The sequence below is a fragment of the Sebastes fasciatus genome, chromosome 21 (assembly GCF_043250625.1).
Source record: "Sebastes fasciatus isolate fSebFas1 chromosome 21, fSebFas1.pri, whole genome shotgun sequence".
NCBI classification, from domain to species: Eukaryota; Metazoa; Chordata; class Actinopteri; order Perciformes; family Sebastidae; genus Sebastes; species Sebastes fasciatus.
In genome coordinates this window covers 18,954,917-18,982,439 of record NC_133815.1, presented here as the reverse complement: position 1 = coordinate 18,982,439, position 27,523 = coordinate 18,954,917, and the positions used below count along the sequence as shown (strand labels likewise).

Sequence of the window (27,523 nt, the reverse complement as noted above, 5' to 3'; positions counted from 1 at the left end):
ACCTGATGTCAAACAGGACGCGTCTTTCACAAGTACCCGGATTTAATGGTTACCTCAATCTCATTCTCTTCCCCGTCTCCTCTTGTAGTTGACGGTCACTGGTCGGAGTGGACGGAGTGGTCGGAGTGTGACGCTCAGTGTGGAGGCGGTGTCAGGCAGAGGAACAGAACCTGCTCTGCTCCTCCACCCAAGAACGGCGGGCGGGACTGCGGGGGCATGACCCTGCAGAGCCAAAGCTGCAACAGCCAGCCCTGCACCACAGACATCGGCACTCAGACAGGTGGCTCATACTCTGTCAAACAGTACAATTCTGTTGTCGGTGTTTAAAGTCTTATCTAATTCTAATTAGCTCTCTGATTGGTTGTTCAGGCTGCGTTAACAGCATGGTGCTCGTGACTGAGGCGGACTGCCAGGCTGGGAGAGTAGAGCCCTGTCCTCCGACCTGCTCACATCTCAGCTTGACCAGCAACTGCACTGCAGCGTGTATACTGGGTAGGACACACTGGAGGTTATGGGGTTGTCGAGTTATTGTTTGCTTTATAATGTCATATAATATAGATATGAGTTTGGGTACGTTTCTAACACCCAGTGTCACAGTGAATGTGGATTCTTACAGTGTTCTGTTTCTATGGTTGATTCACAACACTACATATATTGCTTTTGAGTAGGAAGTGCCATGCAAAAACATTAAATGGTCTCCTACCTTGAAAGACAAGGTTTCAGTATCCATTATTGCAACAGAACGCAAGACACAATGCCTCTTTTATATGCTTCATATATGCTCAAGAGGAAATTGCGAATCGTCATTGTGATAATTGTGCAGGTAAACAAAATCATATTTTAAACATGGATTTGAGTGTTTTGGGTTAGTGTTGCCAAAATCAAACGAGCGTCTTGCTGTTCGATTTGCATGAGAAGGGATAGTTCTGATTTTTTTAGGTGGGGTTGTATGAGGTACTTATCCATAGTCAGTGTATTACCTACAGTAGATGAGTAGTTTGGAGAAACACACAGAAGTACCAGACACCTACATTTTTTTTATATCAGTTTAACTGTTTAAGTTTGGTGTTTTAAAGCGTGAGTTCGGATTCACCAAAGTCACACAATAATGCAAACAAACTAACCGGTCGAGGCAGCGGTAGACCAGCAACTCCTGTGTTCTGCGAGGTAAAGTTACTGTTTTTGTCAATGGAGTCTGGTGGCTTTGAAGAGAGCATAGATAGCGGCTTCAGTTCCCCGTCGGAAAGGGCTGTCTGACGGCGAGGTAAAGCTGTGAAAATATTCTACACATAGCGTACACTTAAACTTGATATAGATTTTTTTTAGGTGTCTAAAATCCATGTTGCTGCTGCCCCCCGTCCACAGCAATACGTTGCTTTGCTCCCGTGTTGGTACTCCTGTCTGTTTCTCCAAACTGGGGGCGTGCCGACCGTCATCTACTGTAGGTAATACACCGACTATGGAGAAGTATCTCGTACAACCCCACTACAAATAATCTGAGCTTTCTCTTTAAGTTGAGTTAATATGAGCACTTAATAATTTAGAGGAAATTTCCAGTAGGACTAAAAGAAATGGTTTGTAGTCTGTTGTCTATTAATTGTGATTCAGTGGGTTGGCAATTTCATACGCTCTATTAAATTATTCAGACAATAAAGCAAAACCTTTTTCAAAGCCACAAACCTTTATTGAAGCAATGCCGATATTTCTTCTGAAAACATTCAGGCTGATTCAGTGGTGGCTGAAATGCTGAGTAAGACATCAATTTCTGTCTTCTCCAGGGTGTCGCTGTCCTGATGGTCTGTACCTTCAGGACGGGCGATGTGTGAATGCCAGCCAATGCGTCTGTCTCTGGGACGGTCGAACACTGCAGCCAGGACAGACGGTCAGCAGGGACCAGTGTACCACATGGTGAGAGACAAAAAACACATTTATTTTTCCCATTTTCCACTTTGAAAGCAAGCCTGGTTTTCATAATGATGTTATTTCTAAAATGATAATGTTAAAAATCAAATGTTTTTAGTTTATTTTTCAGGTCATAAAACTGTTTTTTTCTGAGGAGTCGTCATATTTATTAGTGGAGGGAAAGTTCTATTTTAAATTACACTTATTACACTTGGACCACTGGACTGCTGCCTTATTGTTAAAAAGAGAAGCAAATCTGATTGTAATAAAAAGCTAATAGAAGTACATATTTGTGCCCCATCAGCGTGTGCACAGATGGACAAGTAACCTGTGACACCTCACTTTGTGTGGCGACCTGTCATTGGTCAGCCTGGTCGTCATGGTCACCATGTGATGTAACCTGTGGACTGGGGCTCCAGCAACGCTACAGGTGAGCCTGTTTAATTCAATAGATTTGTAAAGCATTTTAATCTTGAAACACTCAAATAGCTATCAAAGGCTCGTCTCCACCTCATTCCACTTTCCACAAGACTTTTATTGAGATTATATTGAATTATAGTACTAAGTACAGAATTATTTCCCCTGTTTGCTGTCTTTTGTGCACTCTAAATTAATTTTTAGATGCTTGCATTATTCTTTCTATTTAAAGTTTTCAAGTTTTTGGTTTGCGTATGTTTATATCATCCTAATGTGCTATTTTGTCACTGCTGTATCATTTACTGTTTGCTGCTGCAGCAACCCAGTTTCCCCTCAGGTATCGTTACTGTAAGTTAATAAGCATTTTTATGTCATGTTAATGCACTTGTTATGGACTGATGGCTTTTTTTACTGCTCACACGCCACCCATTCACTTTGGATCAGGAGTCTTTATGTCTCGACTTTGTCTCCTCAGGTCTCCAGCCAACCCAGCTGGAGCAGTAAAAATCCAGCCCTGTCCAGGAGACTCCTCGGAGGCCCGCCGCTGCTCCAGACCCTGCCTCCCTGGTATACCAACTCACACCACAGGCACACAAGCAGTAATAATAATGCTTGTGACATTAGATTTATAATCAACATGCTGCCTTGATTCTTGCACTTAACTGAATGTGCTGTAAAAAAATATATAAAAACCCACTTATCCTTCATTTGTTAATAGCATGTGGGCTACTCTCCACTCACTGTATTTTTTTACATTGTAGTGGTCTTTATAGTGTAATAAAGTCAATTTTAGTATAATGGATTCACACTGGACGCGGAAGCACCGCCTTTTTCCGGGTAGCGCTGCCCGCATCCTTTCGGTGCACATGTAAACCAATTTGGCTGTTCACACAGGACGCCCCACGCCACGGAGCTTTCGCGGCGGGTTCAAAATCTTCAGTGATAGTTTTGGTGTCTTGTATGTTTTGTCTGCATGCCGCGAGCGAATCTGGAGAGAAAACACACTGATAATCTACTATAAATGATATAAATGATCTGATTCTGATAAATGATAAGATATGCATCACACACACGCTTTTTGACATCCCTCCCCTCTCTCCGCCCCCAAATCAAATTTCTAAATCCATCCACTATACTTATTAAAAATAGCGGTATCGTAGTTTTTAAATGATGTACATATTCCACATATACGTCAGTTGTGTCTAAACAGAGAGAGCGAGTGCAACGAACAGACACAGAAACACACAAGCAGACAGACAGACAGAGAGCGAAAACGGAAGAGGAGAAGATCGCTTTTTGACCGGCGCTTCTGGTATGAACAGCCAGTCTTCTGCTTGCGCAGAGATTGACGTAGCGCTGCACTTCGCTGCGCTTCTGCATCCAGTTTGAACCCGGCGTAATTGTGAAAAATTATTTCATGAGCCACAATAACAGTAAAGCCTTTCTTCAAATCTTTAAATAGTAGTCTCAGGCCAGTATCCTAGTCTTGTAAATCACTTGCATACTCATTACACACACACAATATATGATGACTGTCCTCCTCTTGTTCAGTGCTTCCAGATGGAGTCTGGAGTAAATGGACCAGCTGGTCAGAGTGCAGTAAGACATGTTTCAACCATGTAGATGATGTCGGAATCAGACGACGATTCCGCAGCTGCAACCACACGCTCACGCCCTTCAACCACACACACACGGACTCTGCCTGCAATGGAGACAATGAGGAGCAAGAGCCTTGTAACACTGTTCACTGTCCAGGTATTACAGATGGAGACGCTCACACAAGAAACCACAATTTCTAAGTTCCCTCCACTCTCCACAAATGATGTGTTACATATATGTCGGAGGAAGACTGAAAAGCTGATATTAGTTGTGTGTTTCCAGTGAATGGCGGCTGGTCAGGATGGTCATCGTGGTCTCAGTGTTCATCAGAGTGCGACTCCGGCGTCCAAACAAGAGAGCGATTCTGCAGTTCACCCTCACCACAGCATGGGGGCAGCAGCTGCTCCGGGCCACACATACAGACAGGAGACTGCAACTCCCACCCCTGCTCAGGTAGTACTAGGGAGGAGTGGGGCATTGAATAGTATATGTGAATAATATTACTCTATAATAGAATTTTTTTTGTATTTGAATACATTATATTTTCGGTTGTTCCCGTTATTTTATCCACCCCATTGAATAAATGCCTGCGTGTGCAATATTCAGTCCTTATTTCCTCTCCTCACAGGTGTGTGTCCAGAGGGCATGGCGTACATGACATCTGCAGAGTGTGAGGCTCACGGCGGTGCGTGTCCGCGGGTGTGTTTGGACATGACCCCCACAGAGGTACAGTGTGCCACCGCCTGTTACGACGGCTGCTACTGTGCCCCGGGCTTCTACCTGCTCAACGGCAGCTGTGTGCCCCTGGCAGAGTGCCCGTGTTACCACCAGGGGGAACTGTATCCAGCCGGAGCCACCTGGCCTGTCGATGGCTGCAATAACTGGTACTGTCGGCCTGTGTCCAAAGTCTCTTTTATTGTAAAGTAGACAAAATGACACCTCTGTCTATAAATGTTTTATCGAAGTGCCTGAAAGTTGTGAATAATATTTTGTGTGTTGGAATGTACTGCCGTTTCTTAAATCAAACATCACTTATTCTTGCATTGTGCGTCTCAAACAGTATCTGCACCAATGGAGAAATGGAGTGCGGAACTGCTCCCTGTGCTGGTGAGTGTTTTTTTTACTATTAATTAAAGTTTTGATTGTACATTTACTTGTCTCCCTCTCTGTCTCTTGCTGTCTTTAAAGGGACTGTTTGTAACTTCTTACACGTGTAAATCATTGCGGGTTGGTGTCCCATGCGCGCTCGCATGTGGCTACGCTGTTCAGACTCAGAATCCAACACAAACTACGCGGAGGCACCAAAAGTTATATCTAGTGAAGCCCGTCTTGCAAAACAGTGTTGCCTCTTCCAGCTCCAGCCTCCCGGCCGCGGTCAGAAGACACAGGGGAGACCGTAGCCTTGGTCTCCATGGCCGGAGTCGATGCTGTACTCTGCTCCTCTGCCTGCTTGCTTGCCTTCACTCACACACTGCGCACGTTCTCACTCGCTCCACCTCTCACGTGCATGCTACACACTGCAGTTGTGAGTTACGTTATCGTCTCCGACCAAAACTCCGATGTCTCCCCTGTTCCTTCTGACCACAGTCGGGAGGCTGAAGCAGGAAAAGCCAACACTAGGATCAGCATTGAATCATGGGCCTTCGTCTGGTCAGCTAACATCACTGCCAAGCAGGTGAAACATAGGGTGATATTGTGGTTTTAGCTGACGTGTGTCGCCTCACTGTTTTGACCGATGCTCGTTCATGTCTATGTAGAGCGAGCACAAGCGCGAACGTGAGCAACAGGATGCTGACTTTCGTTGACTTAACGGCCACAGGTGTCGCTGTTAACAAGCAATTTCTGATTCTTACATAGAGTCCCTTTTAATTCTTGTCTTCTCTCCTCACTTGTCTCCCATTCTCTCCTTTTATCCTCTGTGTGTTTCTCAGTGGACTGTGGCTGGAGCAGCTGGACCCACTGGAGCGCTTGCAGTCGAACATGCGATGTTGGAGTGAGAAGGCGGTATCGTTCAGGAACCAACCCTCCTCCATCTTTCGGGGGTCGTCCCTGCAAAGGAGACAGAGTTGGGATGGATACCTGCAGCATTGAACCCTGCTTTGGTGAGAAGTACATGGTTGCTAATGTTATTATATACAGAGTCCATATTTTAAAATGTAAAAGACGAGTCGCTTGTTTTTATTTTACTCCTGTGTGCATTCAAAGAAATGAAAAAACAATGTGTGATATGTGTGAAGGTGTGAAGGAGCCATGGAGTGCGTGGTCAGAGTGCTCAGTGACGTGTGGAGGAGGTTACAGGACCCGAACCCGCGGGCCCATCCGAATCCACGGCACCGCTCAGCAGTTCAGCGCCTGTAACCTGCAGCCCTGTGGTACAGCAAGACCTATACTATCATCTGACAATATTGTCATGTTTAATATCAGAATTGTATAAGTGGGAACTTTTCAAGAATGTATTCTACAACTTCTGTCACATATAAGAAGCCAGTAAGGAAAATAATTCAAATTCTTGGAAGTGCATGAATAGAGCTAAAGAAAATCATGGTCATAGGGAACCACGACTTTGTCGAATACTCGATTCTGATCGGTCAATTACGGCGTTCTACGGTCTGTTATTTCTTTACAGCAGAACGCTGCTATGTATAACAGACCATTGTTAGGGACGCAGTTCTGATCTCGGACTCTGGAGGACCATTTTTGGGTCAAATTATTGATTTGTTAGTATGTAGCCGTGTAATAAGCGGGATAATGTACAGCAAGCGGGTCATTGTTGTGAAATAAACCCCTTCAAGGTGATGCAAGACCCCTTTCGCTTCATGTTGGGGTGCCGCATCGCCCTGTCTCACTATACATTATCCCTTACATATCAAATCCTATTTTGTGAAGCATGTGAAAATACCAAAAAAGGATAGAAGAAAAAAGAGGGCACAAAGCATTAATGTAAAAATCTGTATTTAGTTATAGAATTCATTGCCATATTAATAGATGATACTGTACATATTGTTTTAGATTCAAGCACTTGCTAGCCAAAATATGCCATAGTCCAGCACATCAAGGGGCTTTTGTTGTATCAGTATTGGACAACATTGGATGTCCAGTTTTTTGATGCTTTTGATTACACTGAGAAGGTTTTCGTTGAGCTCTGCTTGGACTCTGTGTTGCTGTGTCAGGAGATGGCAGGGTGTGTCCTCCAGGCCAACAGTGGAAGCAGTGTGTGAGCGGAACAGTGACATGTACAGACCTCACAATGGACCTCAGCAGGAACTGCACACCAGGCTGCCAGTGTCCACACGGGACTGTCCAACAGGTGGGTGAGGTGGCTAAACACACACAAGCGTGCACAAACATGTGTACAGTAATCACGGCCATATTGTTCATGGTCCTTCACATCTCCAGGATGGCGCGTGTGTGCCGCAGTCTGACTGTCGCTGTGACTTGGATGGAGAACAGTACAAACCAGGAGATACTGTGCCCACAGACTGCAACAACTGGTAAGTAAAACTGAACCATAATGAGTTTAACTCCACCAGCATGTGCTTCAGTTCATCAGTATATAAAGAAGAGGTAAAATGACGATTTAACTTATTTGTGTTTGTATTTCAGTACATGTGAAGCAGGAAGGTTGGTCAACTGCTCTCAAGTCAGCTGCAATGGTAGGCAGAAAGTCATTGAATCTATCTTTAATACAGGAGCTGTTGCTTTTTTTTCCCTGTGCTTTCTTTTCATCGTTGTCTACAGAAGCCCTGAGAGGCAAGTGAGAAAAATAAATTGTGGTGATTAATTTTCACAGTCTGATCTAAATTGTTTTCTCTCCTGTGTTTATGACTTAAGAACAGGTTTTGTCAGGATCATCTTTCTAAGTTCCTTAAAAAAAAAGTTAATTTGTGAAACAGGTGGGGATAAAAGTTTTAATTTACATAACTTGCTAACACACAATATATGTAGCTTGTGTTTAGATTACATTGAGAAATTAAAACTCACCTGGAAGAAAAAATGAATGCTTTTAGTCCTGTTTAGAACAATAAACAATTATCCTGACAAAAAAAAAAAACATTCACCTGCCATTTTTTTCCCTCACCTGTTAAAATAAAAGTAATTGTCAAAATTTATCCTGGTAAAACCTTTTTTTTAACCTGACAAAACGTTTTTCCCCACCTGTTTCACAGATGAAAAAAAAAAAAAGGATTTTAGACAGATGATCCTGGTAAAACATTTGTTCAACTGTTCTTAAGTCATAAACCCAGGAGAGAAAACAATTTAGATCAGACTTAGAAAACAGATCACCAGAATATTGTTTTCTCACTTGCCTCTCAGGGCTTCCGTAGTTGTCATATCAGGTCTTTTCTTTCCACATAGTTTGCATAACAGTAGTTTGCATGACAATAATCTCTCATTCAAATCCTGTCTACACAAATTTATGTGCGACTTAACTTTTCAAGCTTGATGAATTAAAGTCACAGACAATGTGTATAACCCTGAGTAAAGTAATATGAATAACATGCAATTTCCCTTACTGTTCTATTTCACCTCATTGTTCCACGCTGTATCTTTGTTCTGTTCCTCCACGTACAAACACACACACACTGTCTCCAGTTGACGGCCAGTGGTCAGTGTGGACTCCCTGGGGTCAGTGTTCGGTGTCGTGTGGAGCGGGTCTCCAGTCCCGGTACCGGTTCTGTTCCAGTCCCCAGCGCTCTGGCAGCGGCCTGCCGTGTCTGGGCCCTCACAGACAGGACGAAGTATGCGTCGCCGCTCCATGTGACCGTGAGTTTGTTTTATGTTTAGTTTATTAAGATCCCCATTAGCTACAGAATTGCAGCAGTTATTCTTCCTGGGGTCCACAAGCACACTTAACAATGTGACAGTGCAAGGATAAACAGGACCAGACAAAAACACACACAGAGAATAACATAACGTAACATTACAGAATAAAACAGCACAGGACTGAAACACAGTCTCAGACAAGACAAGCTCATGACAATCAGATAATCAGGAAAATTTGAAGTTGTCAGTTACACTCTATATTCCCGCAGCTATTGCAAATCATACATTCTACAAGAAGTAAGTAGCCTACATGAAAAATAGCCCGTTTCAGATTTGGCTTACGTTAAAGCACCAGAACTTGTTTAAGTTTCTCATCGTTCTTTCATTAATTTCTTTCTTTAAATATTGAGATCGATAAAATACAAAAATGTAAATTAAGACGTTAAACTCTTGCTTTTTAGTGTAAACAATATTATGACTCGGTTGGATGGATCTTTGTTTTTGTTCACGCTGCCATTTAAACTCTCGATAGGGATTCACATATTTACCAGCTCCTGAATATGACCAGATATACAGAATTGACAAGGCTTTATTAAGTTGTTTTATTTTGTTTTAACTATTTCATCATGATGTGTTGGCTCTTTCCAGGTGACGGTGGCTGGGGTCAGTGGAGTAACTGGACGGATTGTACCAAGTCATGCGGTGCGGGGGTTCGAAGTCGGAGGAGAGAGTGTGACAGTCCAAGTCCAGAGGGGGAGGGGAACTACTGCGAGGGTCTGGGAACTGAGGTCGTAGCCTGTAACACTGACCACTGTCCAGGTACGTTTACACAGTGTGTACAATGTAGATGAGGCTGTTAGTATGAGTGTTGTTCACAATACAGCTGATTCTATGTCAGTGTTTTGACAGGGTGTCATTATGTATGTGTGTTGTAAGTGGCGCCATGCTCGCAGGTCCCAGGCACAGTGTTCAGTAGCTGTGGTCCATCCTGCCCTCGCTCCTGTGATGACCTGGCTGTGAGTATCTCCTGTTTCCATCCATTAACACTTTAACTCATACTTTGTGATCTGTTGATGATAGTTTTCTTCTCGTCCTTCAGCACTGCGAGTGGCAATGTGAGCCGGGGTGCTACTGCACAGAGGGAAAGGTCCTGTCTGCTAACGGGACAGTGTGCTTAGAGAGAGAAGACTGTCCCTGCATGGACCTCAACACTGGACACAGGCTGGAACCAGGGGAGACCACTGAAGCCCCTGATGGATGTAACAACTGGTCAGAATAATACACACACACACACACAAGGAGCACATACATGCATGTTATATTTAATAAAGAAACTTACAGAAAGAAGGGACAGGAAAATAATGATGTCGGTATTTCCTCTTTGATTCAGCACCTGTGAGGGTGGGAGGCTCAACTGCACCAGAGACCCCTGTCCAGGTGAGTGGGACCAGCTGCAAGACTCTGTATGTGTTAGAAAGGTGGAACGGGGCGGCCGTGGCTCAGAGGTAGAGCGAGTCGCCCACCAGTCGGAAAGCCAGCAGTTCAATCCCCAGCTCCTCCAGTTCAAGTGTCCTTGAGCAAGATACTGGACCCCAGATTGCTCCTGAAGGCGTGAATGTGAATAGTATTTAGATTAGATCCTTGCATGGCACCCTCTGTCATCAGTGTATGAATGTGTGTGTGAATGGGTGTGAATGCTGACATGTAGTGTAAAGCGCTTTGAGTGGTCGGAAGACTAGAAAGTAGCTATATAAATGCAAGTCCATTTACCATAACTAATGCACGATCGAAAAACATTTAAAACTTGACTTTTTAACTGGCTTGCGTGCAGTCTTTCTTTCTTTGACTAAACGAAAAAAACGATAAAAAGAATATTTTCAACTTCACGATTAGAAGAAAATCTGCATGTGGAAATGACGTCTTGGGATGGCCATAAATGTCGATTTTGTGTGTTTCTAGTGTCAGGCGGCTGGTGTGAGTGGTCCGAGTGGACTCCGTGCTCCAGGACCTGCGGGGCAGAGTCGGTGTCCCGCTACAGGAGCTGTAGCTGTCCTGAGCCCAAGGCTGGAGGAGCGGCCTGCTCTGGAGAACAGGAAATACACAACGGGGTCGGAGTTCAAATCCAGAGACAGCCCTGCCCTGTCATCACCTTCTGTCCAGGTATCACTATCATAGGTTCCTATCGACAAAACCTTGGCTAAGCCAGTTGATCAAGTTTTAGATGTTTTTTGAATTTGAATAGAATTATTTACCCCAGGATACTAGTATTTTATATGTCTGGAGAACGAAAACAGGTTCCAGATCCCTTATGGTACATGTTTGTGTTTCTGAAAACATTTGAGGCGAGAAATAAGCCATGCAGTTGTTAAATCTGTATTTATTTTGGATCGACAACGTTTATTTTAAATGATTCTCGGGAGTTTCTGGAGGCGGTGAGTCGCGTCGGACGCCCGTGATTTGCATAAAGTAGACGAGACCTCAACTTTATGCAAATGAGGAACGGCCATCGTGATACTCCGTCTTTCGAATCGCACCGTCACGCTACCAGAATGCATTGCACGGCTGCTTACATAGAAAATTAATGGGAAGCGTGGAAAGGACGGATCCTGTGGACACGTACCATTAGTCAGTCACTCCTTTAGATACAAGGTTTTTCTCTAAAGTTGCATTTTAATATCATTCACTCCTGTTTTTGTCTTAATTTATTCTTCTCATCTCCTCCATTTATCCTCTCCTGCTTCTATTCTTTGTATCTACATGTCTCTATGTTTATATCATCTTTTGATGTCCTTCTCTACAGGTAGACAAATATAACAACACTTACTATCACACATACTTTGTTTGTGTCTCTCTCTTCATCTCTTCTCCTGACTCTCTCTAGTCCACGGTTCGTGGAGTCCCTGGTCAGCGTGGTCGGAGTGTGATGGGTGCGCCGGGTCGTCCACTCGCACCAGGGAGTGTAACAGTCCTCCCGCCAGGTTCGGTGGGCTGCCCTGTCTTGGAGAGAGCAGGCAGAGCAGCGGTTGTCATGACAACATCACCATCTGCTCAGGTCAGCATAATAAAGGCTTGTATATTGATTGTGTATTTATGTTGAAAAGCACTCATGTACCATTTCAAAAGGGAGGTTACTGGATGAAAAGGTGGAATGAAGAGTGAAATGTGAGCTCTGAAGATGTGGAAATAAATAAATAAACAAGGTGGAACCCATTAGCATTTCTATATCTGTCCATGGTGGTGAAGACTGGGAGAAAGACTATTTTCCTTTAGTCAAAAAAAGTAAAAAGGCCTGTTATAAATGCCTGAAAGGGAAGATTAATGAACTCTCCGTGCCCTGGGAAGCACGGTGCTGTGCATGTCCACCTCCCACAGAATGATAAACAGAAAGTTGACAGGCTCCTGCACTGCTAAGATGCACCAACAGGGCTGCACACACAAGAACACTAACTCATTTCATTAGGCTGACAAACATTTGGGGACCAGTACTCGACCTCAGCCCGTGGAGGTTTCCAATTTTCCATCTATTGGCTTGTTTCAAGTTTACTTTTATTGTGTCTGTCAAAGCATACTAGACCATAAAACCCATCACTCCACTCTATGTGTTCATTCTCTTCAAACCGTACTTCCTGCAGACTGTGGTGGAGGCCAGGAAGAATGGCCTTGTGGGAAACCCTGTCCTCGCTCCTGTTCGGATCTCCATGGTGACACAGAGTGCCTGGACTCCCCTGTGTGCAGACGGACCTGCGGTTGTCCGGGTGATATGGTTCTGCAGGACGGAGTGTGTGTGGCCAGGGACGAGTGTCGCTGCAAATACCACAACAGCACTGCTACTGGTTAGATCTACAATCTGTTAATGTGAAAAATGGAAGTGTTTACATTATATTGGTAAACTGTAAGCAGAGACTAGTCTAATCAATAGATGTTTGTTTCTGATATAGTAACGACATTCGGGCTAGATTCCAGTGATGCATCATGGGTGTGGCCTGGTGGATCTGATTGGCAGTTTGCAAATCCTGGAGACAGCATCATCAGTGACTGCAAAAACTGGTATAGCTCTCCAACATTTAGATTATTGTAATAAGATCAGTTTATATAATATAGAATTTAATTTCAATGTCTTTATTTTCCTTTTTTGTGTGTGTGTTTGTCGTCTTTCTCACTTTTTTCGCAGTTCATGCGAGGCCGGGGTTCTGCAGTGTCAATCAGTCCCCGGCTGCTATGTTGACGGTGGCTGGAGCCAATGGGCGGCCTGGACTGAGTGCTCGCTCTCTTGCGGAGGAGGAGTCAAGTTCAGGAGACGCCAGTGTGATAACCCGTCGCCTCAGAGCAGTGGGAGAGGCTGCCTGGGAGTCGCTGAACAGCAGAAAGACTGCAACATACACCTGTGCACAGGTAGTCCTGTCGGGCCAATAGAACTTGAGTTTTCAGATTCAAATACAACTTTCAGCTGTTCAGAAACTTGAACAAAGTCCTTACCTACTGTATATTTATGTGGTAATATGTAATGTACTGTTGCAAAATGAGATATCGAACAATACAGTGATCACATGAATGATGAAACTGTAGATATGTTCCTTAAATCTTATGGAGAAGATGTTTGTTGCTTGCATTTATAGAGAATCTTATTATTGCTATATTGGAAATACTGATACGATATATATGACAAAGATCAAAATCATAAAGAGTAGTTCTAAATATACAGTCTTTGGAATGAAATTGAAGGTACGTGCCGTCGTGTCACATCTCAGTGTGTGTTTGTTCCCAGACTCTGTGGGCCCGTGGCTCCCCTGGTCTCAGTGGTCTGTGTGTTCGGTCAGCTGTGGTGGAGGACAGCAGTCCCGCTCTCGTCTCTGCAGCTCTCCGCCCTGCAGCGGCCTCAGCCGTCAGAGCAAGACCTGCAACACCCAGGTCTGCCTCGGTGAGTCCTGGTTCCCTGTAGATTAGAATATCTGTCTCGCTGGCATCAAAATGATATGAACTGTGAGATCCAGGGTAACCTGTTAGAAAAAGCTCTCATTTGCAGACTGTTTTTTGCATATCTTTAATCTGTGTCTCTATGCTGACATCTTGCAGAAGTGGGCTGCCCTCCTGGCAGGTTGTACAGGGAGTGTGAACGAGGTGAAGGCTGTCCGTTCAGCTGCGCTCAGGTCAGCGGCAGGGAGGGCTGCTACTCCGATGGCTGCGAGGAAGGCTGCCACTGTCCCCCGCACACCTACCAACATCAAGGTGTCTGCCTGCAGGTGGGTTCCCTGCCATCTGAGCAACTTCTGATAGACTCGTGATACTCATATTATGCATCTGAACAATGCTAACATTAAAGCTTGCAACACAAAAGGACAAAAGTTTGGTAGTGAACACATTTCCTAACAATGTAGTGAGCATTACTGCATTTAAGTCCAATGGTACTCACTGCGAGTCTTCCAACAGACTTACAGTGATGAAATGAATGTACCATTGAAATTGTTATTTAAAGGGACTCTATGTAAGAATCAGAAATTGCTTGTTAACAGCGACACCTGTGGCCGTTAAGTCAACGAAAGTCAGCGTCCTGTTGCTCACGCTCGTGCTCGCTCTACATAGACATGTAGATCATCGTAGTAGCTTTAACATTGGAAAAATGTTTTTCATCTAATGTGATTGTAATGTTTGTGTTTCAGGAGTGTCCTTGTCTGGTGGACAAAGAGTTTCTGGCCTCTCTGCAGAGTGTTTCTGTCACGTCGGTCTCATCTCTGCTCCTCCATAACATCTCTGAGGGAGAGGAGCTTCAGTCCGGAGACACACTGGTCCATGACTGCAGCACCTGGTGAGCAGAAGGTCTTGGGAATATTTGCAGCTATATTTCATACACTGCTAAAGACACACATTGTCATGTACTGCTGGACAATTAGAGGGTATCTGTTGGTTCCTACAATGTCTAAAAAAAAGAATAGGTAAGTAAGTAAAGGTATTCCAGTTTAAGACCTTTAAAAGGATATCAAATTAAAAGCACATACTATACCATGTATTTGCAAAAGGGTGGCCCCAAGTCCACATTTCTGACTTTAAAGCTGTAACCTTCCCATCATCATCGTCATCACTGCTTCCATATCCTCCCCTCTGTTCTGCAGCGGCTGTGAACATGGCAGGTGGAACTGTTCCTTGGAGCATTGCCCAGTTGATGGCGGTCTGTCACCCTGGGGCTCCTGGAGCCCCTGCTCGCTGTCTTGTGGAGGTCTGGGCCTAAAGACTCGCTCCAAAGTCTGCACACATCCTGCCCCAGGCTACGGAGGAAGAGACTGCCAGGGGCCACGCCAGGAAACCACCTACTGCCAGGCCCCTGACTGCCCAGGTACAGGAGCTAATTTAGGTAGAGTAGGTACAGTATGTACAGTAATGGGTGTGTTTAGGGATGGAGGAAAAGAATGACACTGTGTTGCAATGACCAGCTGTCGCTTCGCAGGTGAGGGAGATCGGTTTGCTACTGTGAGAGTGTGTCTACATTGAATATAATTATAAATATAATTTCATCATACAGGGCTATTCTGTATCCTTCATTTGTAGCCATTATAAATAACAGAGAATCACTTGTCTTTGCACAATACTAAATGTTGGAGCTTGTACTGATATTGAATTGTTGCTTGTTGTTGGCAGTTATTGTTGGACCGACAGAAGAACCAGTTTTACCAGGTAAAGTATCCCCTTATTTAAAGTTTAATACCAGCTAGAGTCCTCTCCGTTGTTCATTTACAATATTTTTTACTGAATTACTTTTTCTCTTTTATCTTTCATGTCTTTTTTTGCTTCCTTTGCAATCTATTTGCATGGTATTGTGATTTGTTACGTTTATTTTAAACCCTGTCTGCTACTATCTTTTTCCCTCATGAGACAAAACAAATCATTTAAATGATAAATCTCCCTGTTTCATCCTCTTTCCTTCTATATTTTCTTTAGATGAGGACGCTGGCTTCTCTCCGTGGTCATCATGGAGTCCCTGCACTAAGACCTGCACTGATGCTCTCAGCCCGGCCATGAAGTCCCGTCATCGACAGTGTATCAGACCCCCCTGCTCTGGAAGCTCTCACCAGGAGAAGGCCTGTAACCTGCCCCAGTGTTCAGGTACGACCACTCACATTATCTCTCTTTGCTGCTGTTTATAGGTGCGTTTCCGTTCTTCTTGTTTTTATGTGCATTTTCATTTGCGCAAAAAATCTTGCTGCGCCCTTTTTCTTCTGCAATGGTGTAATGGTTTTCCGACTAGAGAATTTGCACCACCTACTGCTTATCTCGATGAATCAACTCCTGATAATTGCATAACGGTAGCGGATGGAAACATTTTTCTTTTGCCGCTTTTCCGAAATTTGGTTAAACTTTGCGATACATCTGCTGCCAAGTATTTTCCTTACACCATCTGCTTGCTTACATTGTAATCCTGTTATATCTTTAAAAAGGAACTCAACCACCAATACTTCAGTAGCTAATAGTAGTGCATTGTAGTTCCCGGTTGTGAACGACGGTTGCTGTGTAAACATTAAACAAGGCACTCCTCAATAACATTTCTACAAAAAGACATTTGTGATAAGATGAAAGCTGCTTCTAATGACGTATATCAGACCACAGAGGATTAATTATTCAGATATTAGGAGCCTGGGTGTGAGAGAGAGCACATGATGTAGTAATGTTCAGCATTCCCCCAGAAAAAAAACCTCTACACAAACTGAGTTTCATTAACATCTGTTGGTTTGCTGTGTGGGACTGTTTGTGCTGCGGCTTGGTTTGTAATTTTTCACCATGCTTATCTCAGAGACAACAGAGCAGATTCTTTTTAATGGACTTGCCGCTTTATTTACTGATCAGCACAGACATCAGGAGAGATTAGTTGTATTATTTAGCTTTGTTTGAGAATATTATGGAGTTTTATTTGTACATAAGATCTGATTTATTCAAATCTAACCAGGAAGTAGGCAGCTGAAGTTTTTCCCGTCTGATTTTTATCTGAAGTTTTTATTCCAACGGAGGGGGTAAACAGTAGTATGCACGAACAAACGGGAATACTATCCACAAAAAATTATTATACCATGTTTGAATGTGCGTTTGGGTGAATTGTGTGTCTGTGTGTGCACACGCAACAGAGTAAGGTATAGGTTATTATTGTGGTTTCAACTAAAACTTATACTTAAGCTTATTAAACTGCTCATTTGATGTGAATGCGTTTGCAGTACAAGGAGCTTTGTGTACCGTTTTCACTTTAATTAATAGATATTGCGATATTACTGTGAATACCATAAACAAAAGGTTTACTGTAATTATAGTAAACTAGTAAACTGTAAAAGCAGGTAAATAGAAAAGGAGATGAGATACCAGCAATTAAACCGAAGCATCACAATTAATTAGACTAAGCTGCACAGATATTCTACTACAGTCTTTTGTAATGTGCTCCCAGATGGAGACGAGGTGTGTGTGGGGCCAGACTGTGCATGGAGGAACTGTTCATGGACAGACTGGGCGGAGTGGAGCTCCTGTTCGCGGTCCTGCGGAGTGGGTCAGCAGCAGAGGCTCCGAACCTTCTTCAGTCCCCGGACCAACGGCTCCTGGTGTGAGGACATCTTGGGAGGAAACCTGGAGCATCGCTTCTGTAACATCAAGCCCTGCAGAGGTCAGCCAACCGAGCTGTGGGCCCCTAATGACCCCTCACCCTCAAATTTCTGCCACCCACTCAGCATTTTTTTTATTGTATAAATTGGTAATTAGTAATCAGTTTGTCATAACTTGATTAAGCACACATTTATTGAGTAAAGTGCACCATGTACATAATAATAAAGGCCTTATAACTAGATTTGAACTCAGGGCCATACAAGACTAGCCCTCAAGATTAGGCAATAATGTGGGTGTTCCCGTCCCAATCGATTACATTTTATTGTGCTTTGGTGAACTCATTTTCCATTAATGACATTACCACGTAAGGAACCTGGAGCCTTCTGGCTCACTGTGGGCTGCCTAAAAGTTTGGATTTACACACCTTATAAACCTGAAATTTTTGTCTGGACCACAGAGGGTCTGCCCTACAAATGCAAAGGTCTGTCACTGAGTGACCGAGTAATGTTGAAGTTACAGGATTGGTCGGCCGAGTGTTGGAGTTTCCTCATTGGCCGTTGATCTTTCAAAATTAAAAAGCGGGAACAGTCCTTTGTTTACGTTTTCAGGGGGGCGTGTCAGTGGTTCCACTCACAGGTGCAAGGGATGGGCTGCCACTAGACACGAGGAAAGAGTATAGTCAATATATGTTCTTTTCTCGTGGCCTGCTGCTCCCAGTTCTCAAACCGGAACCAACATGGCAGCTCGTTTGGAAACTTTCTTCTCTTATATCATGAAAAAAGTTCACCGAAATGTGTTGATGAAAACATTGAATGCGAGAAATAAGCCATACAGTTGCTAAATCTGTCTTTATTTTGGATCGACAACGGTTAGTTTAAAAGTTTCAAGGGAGTTTACAAAGGTGGCGAGTCAAGCCGGTCATAAAGTAGCCCAGACTTCAACTTTATGCAAATGAGGAGCGGCCAACGTGACGCCCCGTCTCTCGAGTCGTGCCTACCAGAATGCATTGCACAGCTGTTTACATAGACAATGAATGGGAAGCGTAGAAAGGACGGAGGCTTTGGACATGTACCATTACTGGATTTAACATTATACACATGACCACTGACAACTTAACAATTTAGCCACAAATTTACAGACTGACGGTACAGGGTCCAGACATATTCTCGGTTTTGACCAAGTTTTGTTTGTTTTGGTCATCATTCTAATCAGTAATAATATACCATTATGTCCATCAAGTCGACTGCCGCAATCAATTACTTTGTTGAGTACATTTTTATCATAACCAATAGAAATGATGGCCAAAAATATGAAAATAAGAACCAACTTGTGATAAACTGGAATGATCATTTAGTGTAAAGTCTGTGATTTGTACTATAAAACATGCAAAAACAGTTGTATCGTAATTTATGTTTGCTTATATTCATGTTTGTGTGTGTGTGTGTGGATGCTGTAGTGGATGGAGGTTGGTCTCGCTGGAGTCCCTGGTCTCGCTGTGATAAGCGCTGTGGTGGCGGCCGCTCCATCCGCACTCGCTCCTGCTCCAGCCCTCCGCCCAAGAACGGAGGGAAGAAGTGTGAAGGAGAGAAGAACCAGGTGAAACCCTGCAACACCAAACCCTGCGGTGAGACTGACCCAACATGTTCACACACACACACACACACACACACACACACACACACACACACACACACACACACACACACACACACGCTTGTTGAGTTTAGATTGCTATGACCCCCACAGATAACTCATCCTATGCTCATTAATTCAGTACATGGCTGTTTTTCTACGTAAGTCTTTGTGTTCAAAAAGTCAGCACAGCGTGTGATCAGCATTGTTGGTGAGGCACGTTATGCAAAAAAAAAATGCCTTCAGCATCATGGGAAAAATTCATGACCTTCTGTTTGTGTATTGTCAGATGAGAAAGGGTGCCCGCCGGGCCAGGAGTTTGTGTCGTGTGCCAACCAGTGTCCACAGCGTTGCTCAGACCTCCAGCAGGGCATAGAGTGCCAGGGCAACACCGAATGTCAGCCCGGCTGTCGCTGCCCTAAAGGTACTGAGGCTGCTATCATTTTATTAACAGATAAGCCTGCATGTGTGTATGTGTGCATATCTGAGGGATTCTTCCCTAAAGGTTCTGTGCCTGCTGGTATTAAAAAGATAAGCACCGTACAGTGTATGTGTGTGCAGGTGTGCACTGGGTGCCGTTAAGCCAAAGTTCGAATAAACCTAGTAAAGGGTCAGTTCACCTAAATTACAAAACTAACTATGTTGGTATCTAACCATGCAGTTGGTTTTGGTAGGTTTGCTTTTGGGGGATGTTTGAGGATGTTGGGAATGACCTCAGTATTTCTAAAATCCTGGCTACGTCCTTTGTGGAATATTTTTTTTTTCTATCAAAGAAGAGTCCCCATCAAAACTGTTCATAACGAGGTGTGTGGATTTTCTTTAGAAAATAGATGTTGCATTATTTAAATGTAATTTTTCAATTCTGTGAGCAGCACAGATGGAGTTTTATTCACATCAACTGTATCATATTGGAGGCAAACATTTCTGACAGATATCTCAAAACCAGGACAAATAAAACACTTTTTTAAAAAACACTTTACATGGCTAGATATGGCTACATACATGTAGAGGTAGATGACTATTTTTGTGGATAAGGAACCCATTGTATGTAGTTAGGTAAAGTACAAGTACAGTAAATGTGGGGTTTTCAGTGCCATGTATTTCAGAGGTAGTTAAGGCTGTAAATCAGCTGCTGCAATGTAATAATGGGGCCTAATAAAACCCCTTATTTATTTTATTTACCCGGAATCCCCATTAATTACTACCAAGGTATTAAAACACAAAGCAAAAGAAAGGAACTAGAAAAACTAAAGAAAAACAAGCAAACTACAACCAACCCCCTCCCCCAAAAAAAGATCTATAAATCAACAACAATAAAACAAAAATAAAGTATCCACACATATAAACATTTGATTCAGCTCAAAAAAAAAAGCAGCACCATTAAAAAAAAAGTGTATACAGATGCCGAAATATAAATAAACCAAGCTAAATTCCTCATTAATACTCGTATAATCAGATTATGTAGCAAAATGTGCCATATTTCGAGAGAGGCTGATGTTCTTTGCCATCATCAGGTATGTCTTTAAACTCTTTTTTAAAAATGTTTTACTTGTCAAATGAAAAACAACCTCTTGATGCATGCCTAGTATTAAAGGTATGGCCATTACTGCTATGTGAAAATTGATGGCACAGGACATTCAGGATTTTAGACAATAAAATATTTCTCTTTTTACTAACTAATGTGTGTGTGTGTGTGTGTGTGTGTGTGTCCAGGCCAGTTGCAGCAGGATGGGGTGTGTGTGCAGCTGTGGCAGTGTGACTGCGTGGATTCACTGGGACAGATCTGGGCAGCCGGCAGCTGGCATCAGGTGGACTGTAACAACTGCAGCTGCTCTGACGGACAGCTCCTCTGCACCAATCACAGCTGCCAGGCCGCCTGCATTTGGAGCTCCTGGTCCAGTTGGGCGTCGTGCAGCGTTTCCTGTGGGCAGGGCCAGAGAACCAGATACAGGTGAGGTGAAAGAAACTCACAAAAATACCTGTTTATTCAGTGAAAACTATAATTCCCACCTTCCTCAGGGAAATTGTATTTCTTTGTAATGAGAAATATGCAGTACGGTAAACCAGATGTTGTGTGTCAGGTCGCTGATCCCAGAGTCTGAAGGAGCAGACTGCCAGTTTGAGGAAGTCCAGCATAAATCCTGCGACCCAGGACCCTGCCCACCTCTCTGTCTCCATGACGACCAGGAGCTCAGAGTGGGTGACACCTGGCTGCAGGGCGAGTGTAAACAATGGTGAGATCGGATGCACACATTTAGCTGATAAAACGGTTTTGCAGTGAAAAGGAAATAAGGATGGTTTCAGACACACTCTAATTTGTTTTTTCCTCCTAGCACGTGCACCCCAGAGGGAGATTACTGCCAAGACATCGACTGCAGAGGTGCGTCACTGCAATTATTGTAAAGACAAAGGAAATGAAGTCGGCTTAATGTGGTAGAATAACATGAGCACTGTTGCAAATGTGCAAGCTTACATTACCAGCTTACTTTTAAAGAAAGAGAATATACACATTTCCGTTTGACCTGTAACAGGGAAAATCATACATTATGACAAGAAAGTTGCTAATTCGCCTTGAAAGATAAGAGTCGATTGACCAAATCCTGTGTGTTGTGTCCAGTGGATGGTGGTTGGACCCCTTGGTCAGTGTGGTCTGACTGCTCGGTGACGTGTGGTCGGGGCACACAGGTTCAAACCCGCGCCTGCATCAACCCCCCTCCACGTAACAACGGGTCTCACTGCGGCGGGCCGGACAGAGAAACACAGGACTGTCACACTCCTCCTTGTCTGGGTTTGTTCAGAAATGCCACAATTATGTTCATTCATTCATAGCCATCTATAGGCTATGAATATATATATATATATATATATATATATATATTACCAAAGAATAGACACGCATCATTTCCAGTTATAATATTTGAATACATAATGTATGAACTGTGTGTAGAATCTTGGAATAAGGATCTGAGCAAAACAGGATCACGATAAATACAGTTCACATTGGCCCTGATCATATTGACTCTCTTGTCTACAGATGACCTTTGCCCCTGGTCGCCATGGTCACCGTGTTCCCGGAGCTGCGGCGCAGGTTCTGTGTCGCGGCGCAGGGTGTGTGCGTGCGAGGAGGGAGGAGATGCAGCGTGTCCCGCTGAGATTGAGGCTGAGAGGAACAGAGAGGAGACCCAGCTGTGTTACAAACAGCCCTGTCCAGGTACAGACAAAAACTCAACTCGTGCTACTTTTGTTGTGGTCAGCTTGGTATTAAGCCGACTCTGGTCAGAGTGAAATAGCAGGAGGCCCTGTGTGTGTGCTGTACAATGAAACATTTCCCTTCTGTAGTTTAATTGGTGAAGACAACACAATGAGTTTATAAGCTACTCAACTTCAATGATTTATTTTATAGTTAGAATAGTTAGATTGAACCATCTGTTGTTGTTATTTAGTGCATCATGGTTGCTGATTACATTTTTGTTTCTGCTTTAACTGTACTTTAGTAGTTGATACCAGTAAGACAGCTTTATACTGATTGTAAAAGAGGAAAACCTAATGTTTTGTGTATAAATAGATCTATTATAAACTGATTTACTTAGCAGTAGACTCACTGGGACCAACTCTGGGTCACATAAGTACAAGTCCTGCTCCACAGATTCTAAGTGAATCACAAATAACATGACGTGTTCGTTTAAACAGTAAGCAGTTTTGTTAATTTGTTTTCTTCTGCAGGTTGTCCCATGTCGGCGTGGAGTGTTTGGTCTCAGTGCTCCTGTGCGTCTCCGAGGCAGCAGCGCTACCGTGTAGCTCTCTCCCCGGCCACCAGGGGACAACAGTGCACTCCTGTTGAAACACAGAGCAGGACATGCAGTCTCAGCCAATGTGATGGTGAGTTAACCACCACGGTAAAAGTGTGCGTATGAATCTGTATAAACAAAGAGGCTTGTTTGTGATCATGTCATTGTTCTTATGTCCAAGGTGCACTTCATTATTTTTTTCATGCAGAACGGCACACACAATTACGGAAGCCCTGAGAGGCAAGTGAGAACCCTGATCTAAATTGTTTCCTGTATTTATGACTTGAAAAAAGTTTTGCCAGGATCATCTTTCTAAGTTCCTTAAAAAATCATTTTTCATCTGTGAAAACAGGTGGGGGAAAAAAGCTACCACCTTTTTCCACCTGTTCTTAAGTCATAAACACAGGAGAGAAAACAATTTAGATCAGACTTAGAAAAACAGATCACCAGAATTTTATTCTCACTTGCCTCTCAGGGCTTCCGTACAAAAATGGATACACAGGAAATCAAGCACCTTTTTTTTCGTCAAAATGCATGTTGATGCTGTCCATGACCTACTTCCTGTTTCTTTTTCTCATGTTTGTAGATTGTGAAGCCCCGTTTGTGTACTCAGCATGTGGTGCGCCCTGTGAGAAGCAGTGTGCACTGCAGGGCCACAGAGATCTGTGTTTAGGTGTCAGGGAGTGTACACCTGGCTGCTACTGCCCACAGGTAAATGTTTAATTCGCCCTAGTATATTTTAGTACAGTATACAGGATACACTATGTTCAAATCAATCACCCTCACACTTGTTTTACTCCAAATAAAGCAAACCTGAATTGGATAATTCTATGAAATGTCAAAACGTGAAATATTGTCCACAGTGTTCATGATTGTTGTTTCTGAAAATGAACACGGTGAGACTAATCTTTATACTATAAAGATAAAGGCACATTTTTGATGTGTTTGTTTGAACAAACTGATATTGGTTTGTTTGTCTCACTCATCACAGCTGCAAGAACACCTCACTGTGCACATTTTATATTTAGATATTCATTTTACATCTGAATACTCTTGATGTAGAAGAAAGCAATCCGAAAATATTCTGTCTGGTCAAAACATTCTGCTCCCTCTCCTTATTACAAACTCATTATTTGCAATGTAGAGTGAGTGACAAACATTTTTGAAACATAGTTCTGACAACATTAGCAGTCTGCATGTATAAATAGTTGCATATTGCTGGACTCTATGTAATGGTAAATGGACTTGCATTAATATAGCTCCTTTTTAGTCTTCCAACCACTCAAAGCACTTTACACGACATGTCAGCATTCACACACCGATACCACAGCCTTCGGGAGCAATTTGGGGTTCAGTATCTTGCCCAAGGACACTTCGACATGCTGACTGGAGGAGAGACAGATCTAACCGCCGATTAGTGGACGACCCGCTCTACCTGAGCCACAGCCGCCCTTATGTGCGTGTCTGTATGACACCAGAGCAAAAAATGTACTGGCATTAGTTTAGGAACTGAAATATGCTGTGCTAAATATTGTTGTTAATACATCACTTTGATATGAGCTGTGATGACAATTTTGTAATGTTGTTTAGCCCAGTTTGAGAGCTTCCAGCTTTGATTTATGGCAAAAATCTTCTCAGATAGACTGATGATACGCCCATACAGCAGCAGTGTGGGGGCGAGATAATGAAATATGGAACAGGAAGCCGATCACCAGAGGTGTAGAACACGCCATTTACCATAATTCATTAAACAACCATGGCTTACGTTTACAGTATACGTCATTGACCACACAGAGTTGATATAGTAAACTTGTTGGCAAACATTTATTATTTACACATCCTGCAGCAACATTATCATTCATTTGGACTTGTTTTTATGTCCACCTGATGAATGTGAGTCACATATTTACTCTCTATTAGCTCGGTTTTGGTCTCTATGTTCACCTGCTTGTTCAAAGTTTACTTCCTGTCAGATATTGCATTAACAACCTTTGGAACAGGAACTACAAATGGGCCTGTTTAGAATGTTTATGTTTTCATTAAGTCTACAAAGCCCAAGAAAAAGGTGTATAAAGATCCGTAAAGCCGAAGGGGGCTGCAGATTCTCTGCTTCAGTTCTTCTGTTTTTGTGAATTTGTGTGTTTTCCCTTCCAGGGCCTGCTGCAGCAGAACAGTAGCTGTGTTCCTCCAGAGGAGTGTGGCTGCGTCCACCTGCAGCACCAGGCTTCAGGACAACCACCCACACCTGTCACTGTCCCTCAGGGGGCCACGGTCACCATAGGCTGCAGTACCTGGTTAGACCCTGGCTCTTAAGAACATATGGAGCTGTGGCAGAGGGCCTAATGTTTTCTCTATCAGTCCCTCTGTTACACCAAAGTAGTTTTCAACTTTTAGAAACACTTGTATATACTAAGTTATTACACGGCTGTGTTGAATACTCCATTCTGAATGGTCAATCACGGCGTTCTGCGGCCTGTAATTTCTCTAAAGCAGACCGTTGCTATGTATAACAGACCGTTGCTATGGGCGCAGCTCTGATGTCGGACTCTGGCGGACCGTTTTTGTGTCAAAATATTTGATTTCTCCGTGTAATAAGCGGGATAATGTACAGCTAGCGGGTTATTGTTGTGGAAGAATCCCCTTTAGGGCGATGAGAGACCCCTCTGCTTTGCGTCGGGGATTCTTTCACAACAATGACCGGCTCGCTGTACATTATCCCTTACTTATGACAAGTTGCAACTGTTTTAATACTGTTGTTGCAGTGCCAAGCACTGCATTAAATAGGATAAATGCAGTATGAGGGACTTTTGCCATGGCTACCACTGTATCTGTGCCTCTGTGCTGCATCTCAATCATTCTCTGCTATTTATCTTTTTATCCACTTCTTGTTTGTTCTCTGTTTGTCTGGGATCTATGACTCGGTTTGACTTGTTGTGATTGTAATCTGTTTTGTTGGCTGTCCTATCCTCCAGCCTTTGCCATGATGGAACTTTGCAGTGTGACATGAGAGAGTGTGAAGGTAAGAAAGGAGGGCCATGAGAGAAATGTAAAGAGCTCCTGGTTGAATAATGCCATCATCCTGTTACCCTGTTTTTTTCTTTCAGTCATCCTCAGCGAGTGGTCGGAGTGGACTCCCTGTTCTCCCTGTGTCCCCTCTTCCTCCTCGCAGCACAACGACTCCCAAGCAGGAGTCATCAGCGGCAGTAAGATGGTCTCAATCCAGAGGCGTTTCAGGGCCTGTTTGGACCTGGATTCTGGTCTTCCGGTTTCTAGAGAGGAGGAGGAGAGCCAATGTCCGGGACCACTGTCGGAGGAGAGGCTGTGTCCAGATGCTAACATCTGTAGAGGTAATGGTGTTCGTCCAAGAGGACAAAAAAGGGGTTCACTGAGGAACCAAGTGAGTCTTTTATCTCAGTCCAGACATGCAGTCAGTTCCTCAGTCTGCCTTTGTCAAGCTCCAGTTGCTCCTTCAACTCCAAAGTGAGGGAAAGTAATGATGGGGATGGTTTTGCTCCACCCGAGTTCCCCTCAGCATGTAGCAGCTGTTGGATACTTTGCTCCCATCAAAAGAGTGTATGCAGACAACGCAGTGAACTAGTCAGAGCTAGACAAGCATGACACTATAGAGAAAATGAATCACGGATCGGGTCAGAGAGTGTGATTTCTCTCGGGAGGAGAGGGAAATACTTGAATATCAAAATATGAGTGGAACTCACTGCAAGGCAAATCTATTTAGACAGCACCTTTCAACAACAAGGAAATTCAAAGTGCTTTACATGAGACATACAAAAGCATCAAGACAAGTTGTAAAAGACACAATATAAAAAGATTTTGAAGAATAAAAGCTAAAAGTTAATAACATAGAACAAACAGAAGAAAGGAACACTCCAGACAGAGATATGAATAAATAACTCAGGATTTAATTCAATAAAGGACAGTTGAAAACAGAAATATTAAAATGTTTTGTGAGAGTTAATTCCAGGTGATAGGTGCTTAAAAAGTGAATGCTGCTTGTACATGTATAGTTTTGACCCTGGGAATAGTGAGCAGACCTGTCCCAGACGACCAGAGAGGTCTTGAACATATCTACTTTAGCCCTAAAGCATTCAGTAAAAGATTATTATTATTCAACACGCAGGACGCCAGTGCAAAGACCTGAGAACTGGACTCATGTATTCCGCTTTCTTAGTCTTAGTGAGGGTTTAGCAGCAGTGTTCTGACATCCAGCTGCCTGACTGACTTCTTAGAGAGACGTGTGAAGGCACAATTACAGTAGTTGAGCCCATTAAAGATAACCCATCAATAGGTTTTTCTAAATCCTGCTGAGATATACTTCCATTCTTGATGGTGATATCGTTATATACGTAAATCTGTTCAAATCACATAATTACGGTCGGATATTTTGTTTTCCACAATCTGAACTAGACGGAGATGGTTTTAGCCTTGGGGGAACTCGATGTCATTTTTGTTCACTCAGATGTGGAATTACTCATCAACACAAAGTAGTTTCGATACGGCAAGTAAGATTCATTCCAGATTAGAAAACTGCCAGAAAGTCACACCCAGTTTTCCAACACAAATGGGTCATTTGAACTGTTAATACCATGGTTTGGGGAGCATTTGAAACAGAAAACAAATTTTTGATCCTGAATCTCTAGAAATAATCTAAAGTGTGGTACCAGGTTTTTTATTGTTCTTCCTGTGAATATTTATTATGTGTCAGTTCAGATTAATACTTAACAATAGTAGATAGTGTAAGAGCTTGTAATCGGCATCCACAGTGAAAAATGGCTTGGTGCATTTCTCGTTTCACTGTAAGACTGATTGGATTATGTGTTGTGTGCAAAGAA

At 43.2% G+C, this 27,523-nt stretch overlaps 1 protein-coding gene and 1 long non-coding RNA gene across 2 annotated transcripts in view; one reads left to right on the top strand and one right to left on the bottom strand.

The window, feature by feature from the left end:
* The window catches only part of sspo (SCO-spondin), a 91,659-nt gene that overhangs the window by 34,484 nt on the left and 29,652 nt on the right, over positions 1-27,523 (top strand). The window contains exons 60-102 of the mRNA XM_074621288.1: positions 89-280; positions 370-492; positions 1,779-1,908; positions 2,207-2,332; positions 2,795-2,886; positions 3,871-4,074; positions 4,201-4,371; positions 4,547-4,802; positions 4,979-5,025; positions 5,850-6,020; positions 6,156-6,290; positions 7,089-7,225; positions 7,315-7,409; positions 7,522-7,571; positions 8,512-8,682; positions 9,331-9,501; positions 9,619-9,698; positions 9,782-9,951; positions 10,073-10,119; positions 10,642-10,842; positions 11,564-11,734; positions 12,315-12,515; positions 12,621-12,729; positions 12,854-13,074; positions 13,448-13,600; positions 13,756-13,922; positions 14,340-14,485; positions 14,790-15,010; positions 15,313-15,348; positions 15,613-15,777; positions 17,102-17,314; positions 18,710-18,877; positions 19,175-19,309; positions 20,599-20,836; positions 20,967-21,119; positions 21,219-21,265; positions 21,503-21,673; positions 21,920-22,096; positions 22,609-22,764; positions 23,260-23,384; positions 24,828-24,967; positions 25,646-25,692; positions 25,778-26,020. Coding sequence (XP_074477389.1) covers positions 89-280; positions 370-492; positions 1,779-1,908; positions 2,207-2,332; positions 2,795-2,886; positions 3,871-4,074; positions 4,201-4,371; positions 4,547-4,802; positions 4,979-5,025; positions 5,850-6,020; positions 6,156-6,290; positions 7,089-7,225; positions 7,315-7,409; positions 7,522-7,571; positions 8,512-8,682; positions 9,331-9,501; positions 9,619-9,698; positions 9,782-9,951; positions 10,073-10,119; positions 10,642-10,842; positions 11,564-11,734; positions 12,315-12,515; positions 12,621-12,729; positions 12,854-13,074; positions 13,448-13,600; positions 13,756-13,922; positions 14,340-14,485; positions 14,790-15,010; positions 15,313-15,348; positions 15,613-15,777; positions 17,102-17,314; positions 18,710-18,877; positions 19,175-19,309; positions 20,599-20,836; positions 20,967-21,119; positions 21,219-21,265; positions 21,503-21,673; positions 21,920-22,096; positions 22,609-22,764; positions 23,260-23,384; positions 24,828-24,967; positions 25,646-25,692; positions 25,778-26,020 — 6,372 coding nt within the window. The remainder of the gene's footprint in view (positions 1-88; positions 281-369; positions 493-1,778; positions 1,909-2,206; positions 2,333-2,794; positions 2,887-3,870; positions 4,075-4,200; positions 4,372-4,546; positions 4,803-4,978; positions 5,026-5,849; positions 6,021-6,155; positions 6,291-7,088; positions 7,226-7,314; positions 7,410-7,521; positions 7,572-8,511; positions 8,683-9,330; positions 9,502-9,618; positions 9,699-9,781; positions 9,952-10,072; positions 10,120-10,641; positions 10,843-11,563; positions 11,735-12,314; positions 12,516-12,620; positions 12,730-12,853; positions 13,075-13,447; positions 13,601-13,755; positions 13,923-14,339; positions 14,486-14,789; positions 15,011-15,312; positions 15,349-15,612; positions 15,778-17,101; positions 17,315-18,709; positions 18,878-19,174; positions 19,310-20,598; positions 20,837-20,966; positions 21,120-21,218; positions 21,266-21,502; positions 21,674-21,919; positions 22,097-22,608; positions 22,765-23,259; positions 23,385-24,827; positions 24,968-25,645; positions 25,693-25,777; positions 26,021-27,523) is intronic.
* LOC141759309 (uncharacterized) lies at positions 9,803-11,670 on the bottom strand. Its single transcript, XR_012592095.1, has 3 exons — positions 11,515-11,670; positions 10,022-10,141; positions 9,803-9,932 (listed from the first exon to the last, which is right to left on the bottom strand). It is a non-coding gene; the product is annotated as an uncharacterized LOC141759309 (long non-coding RNA).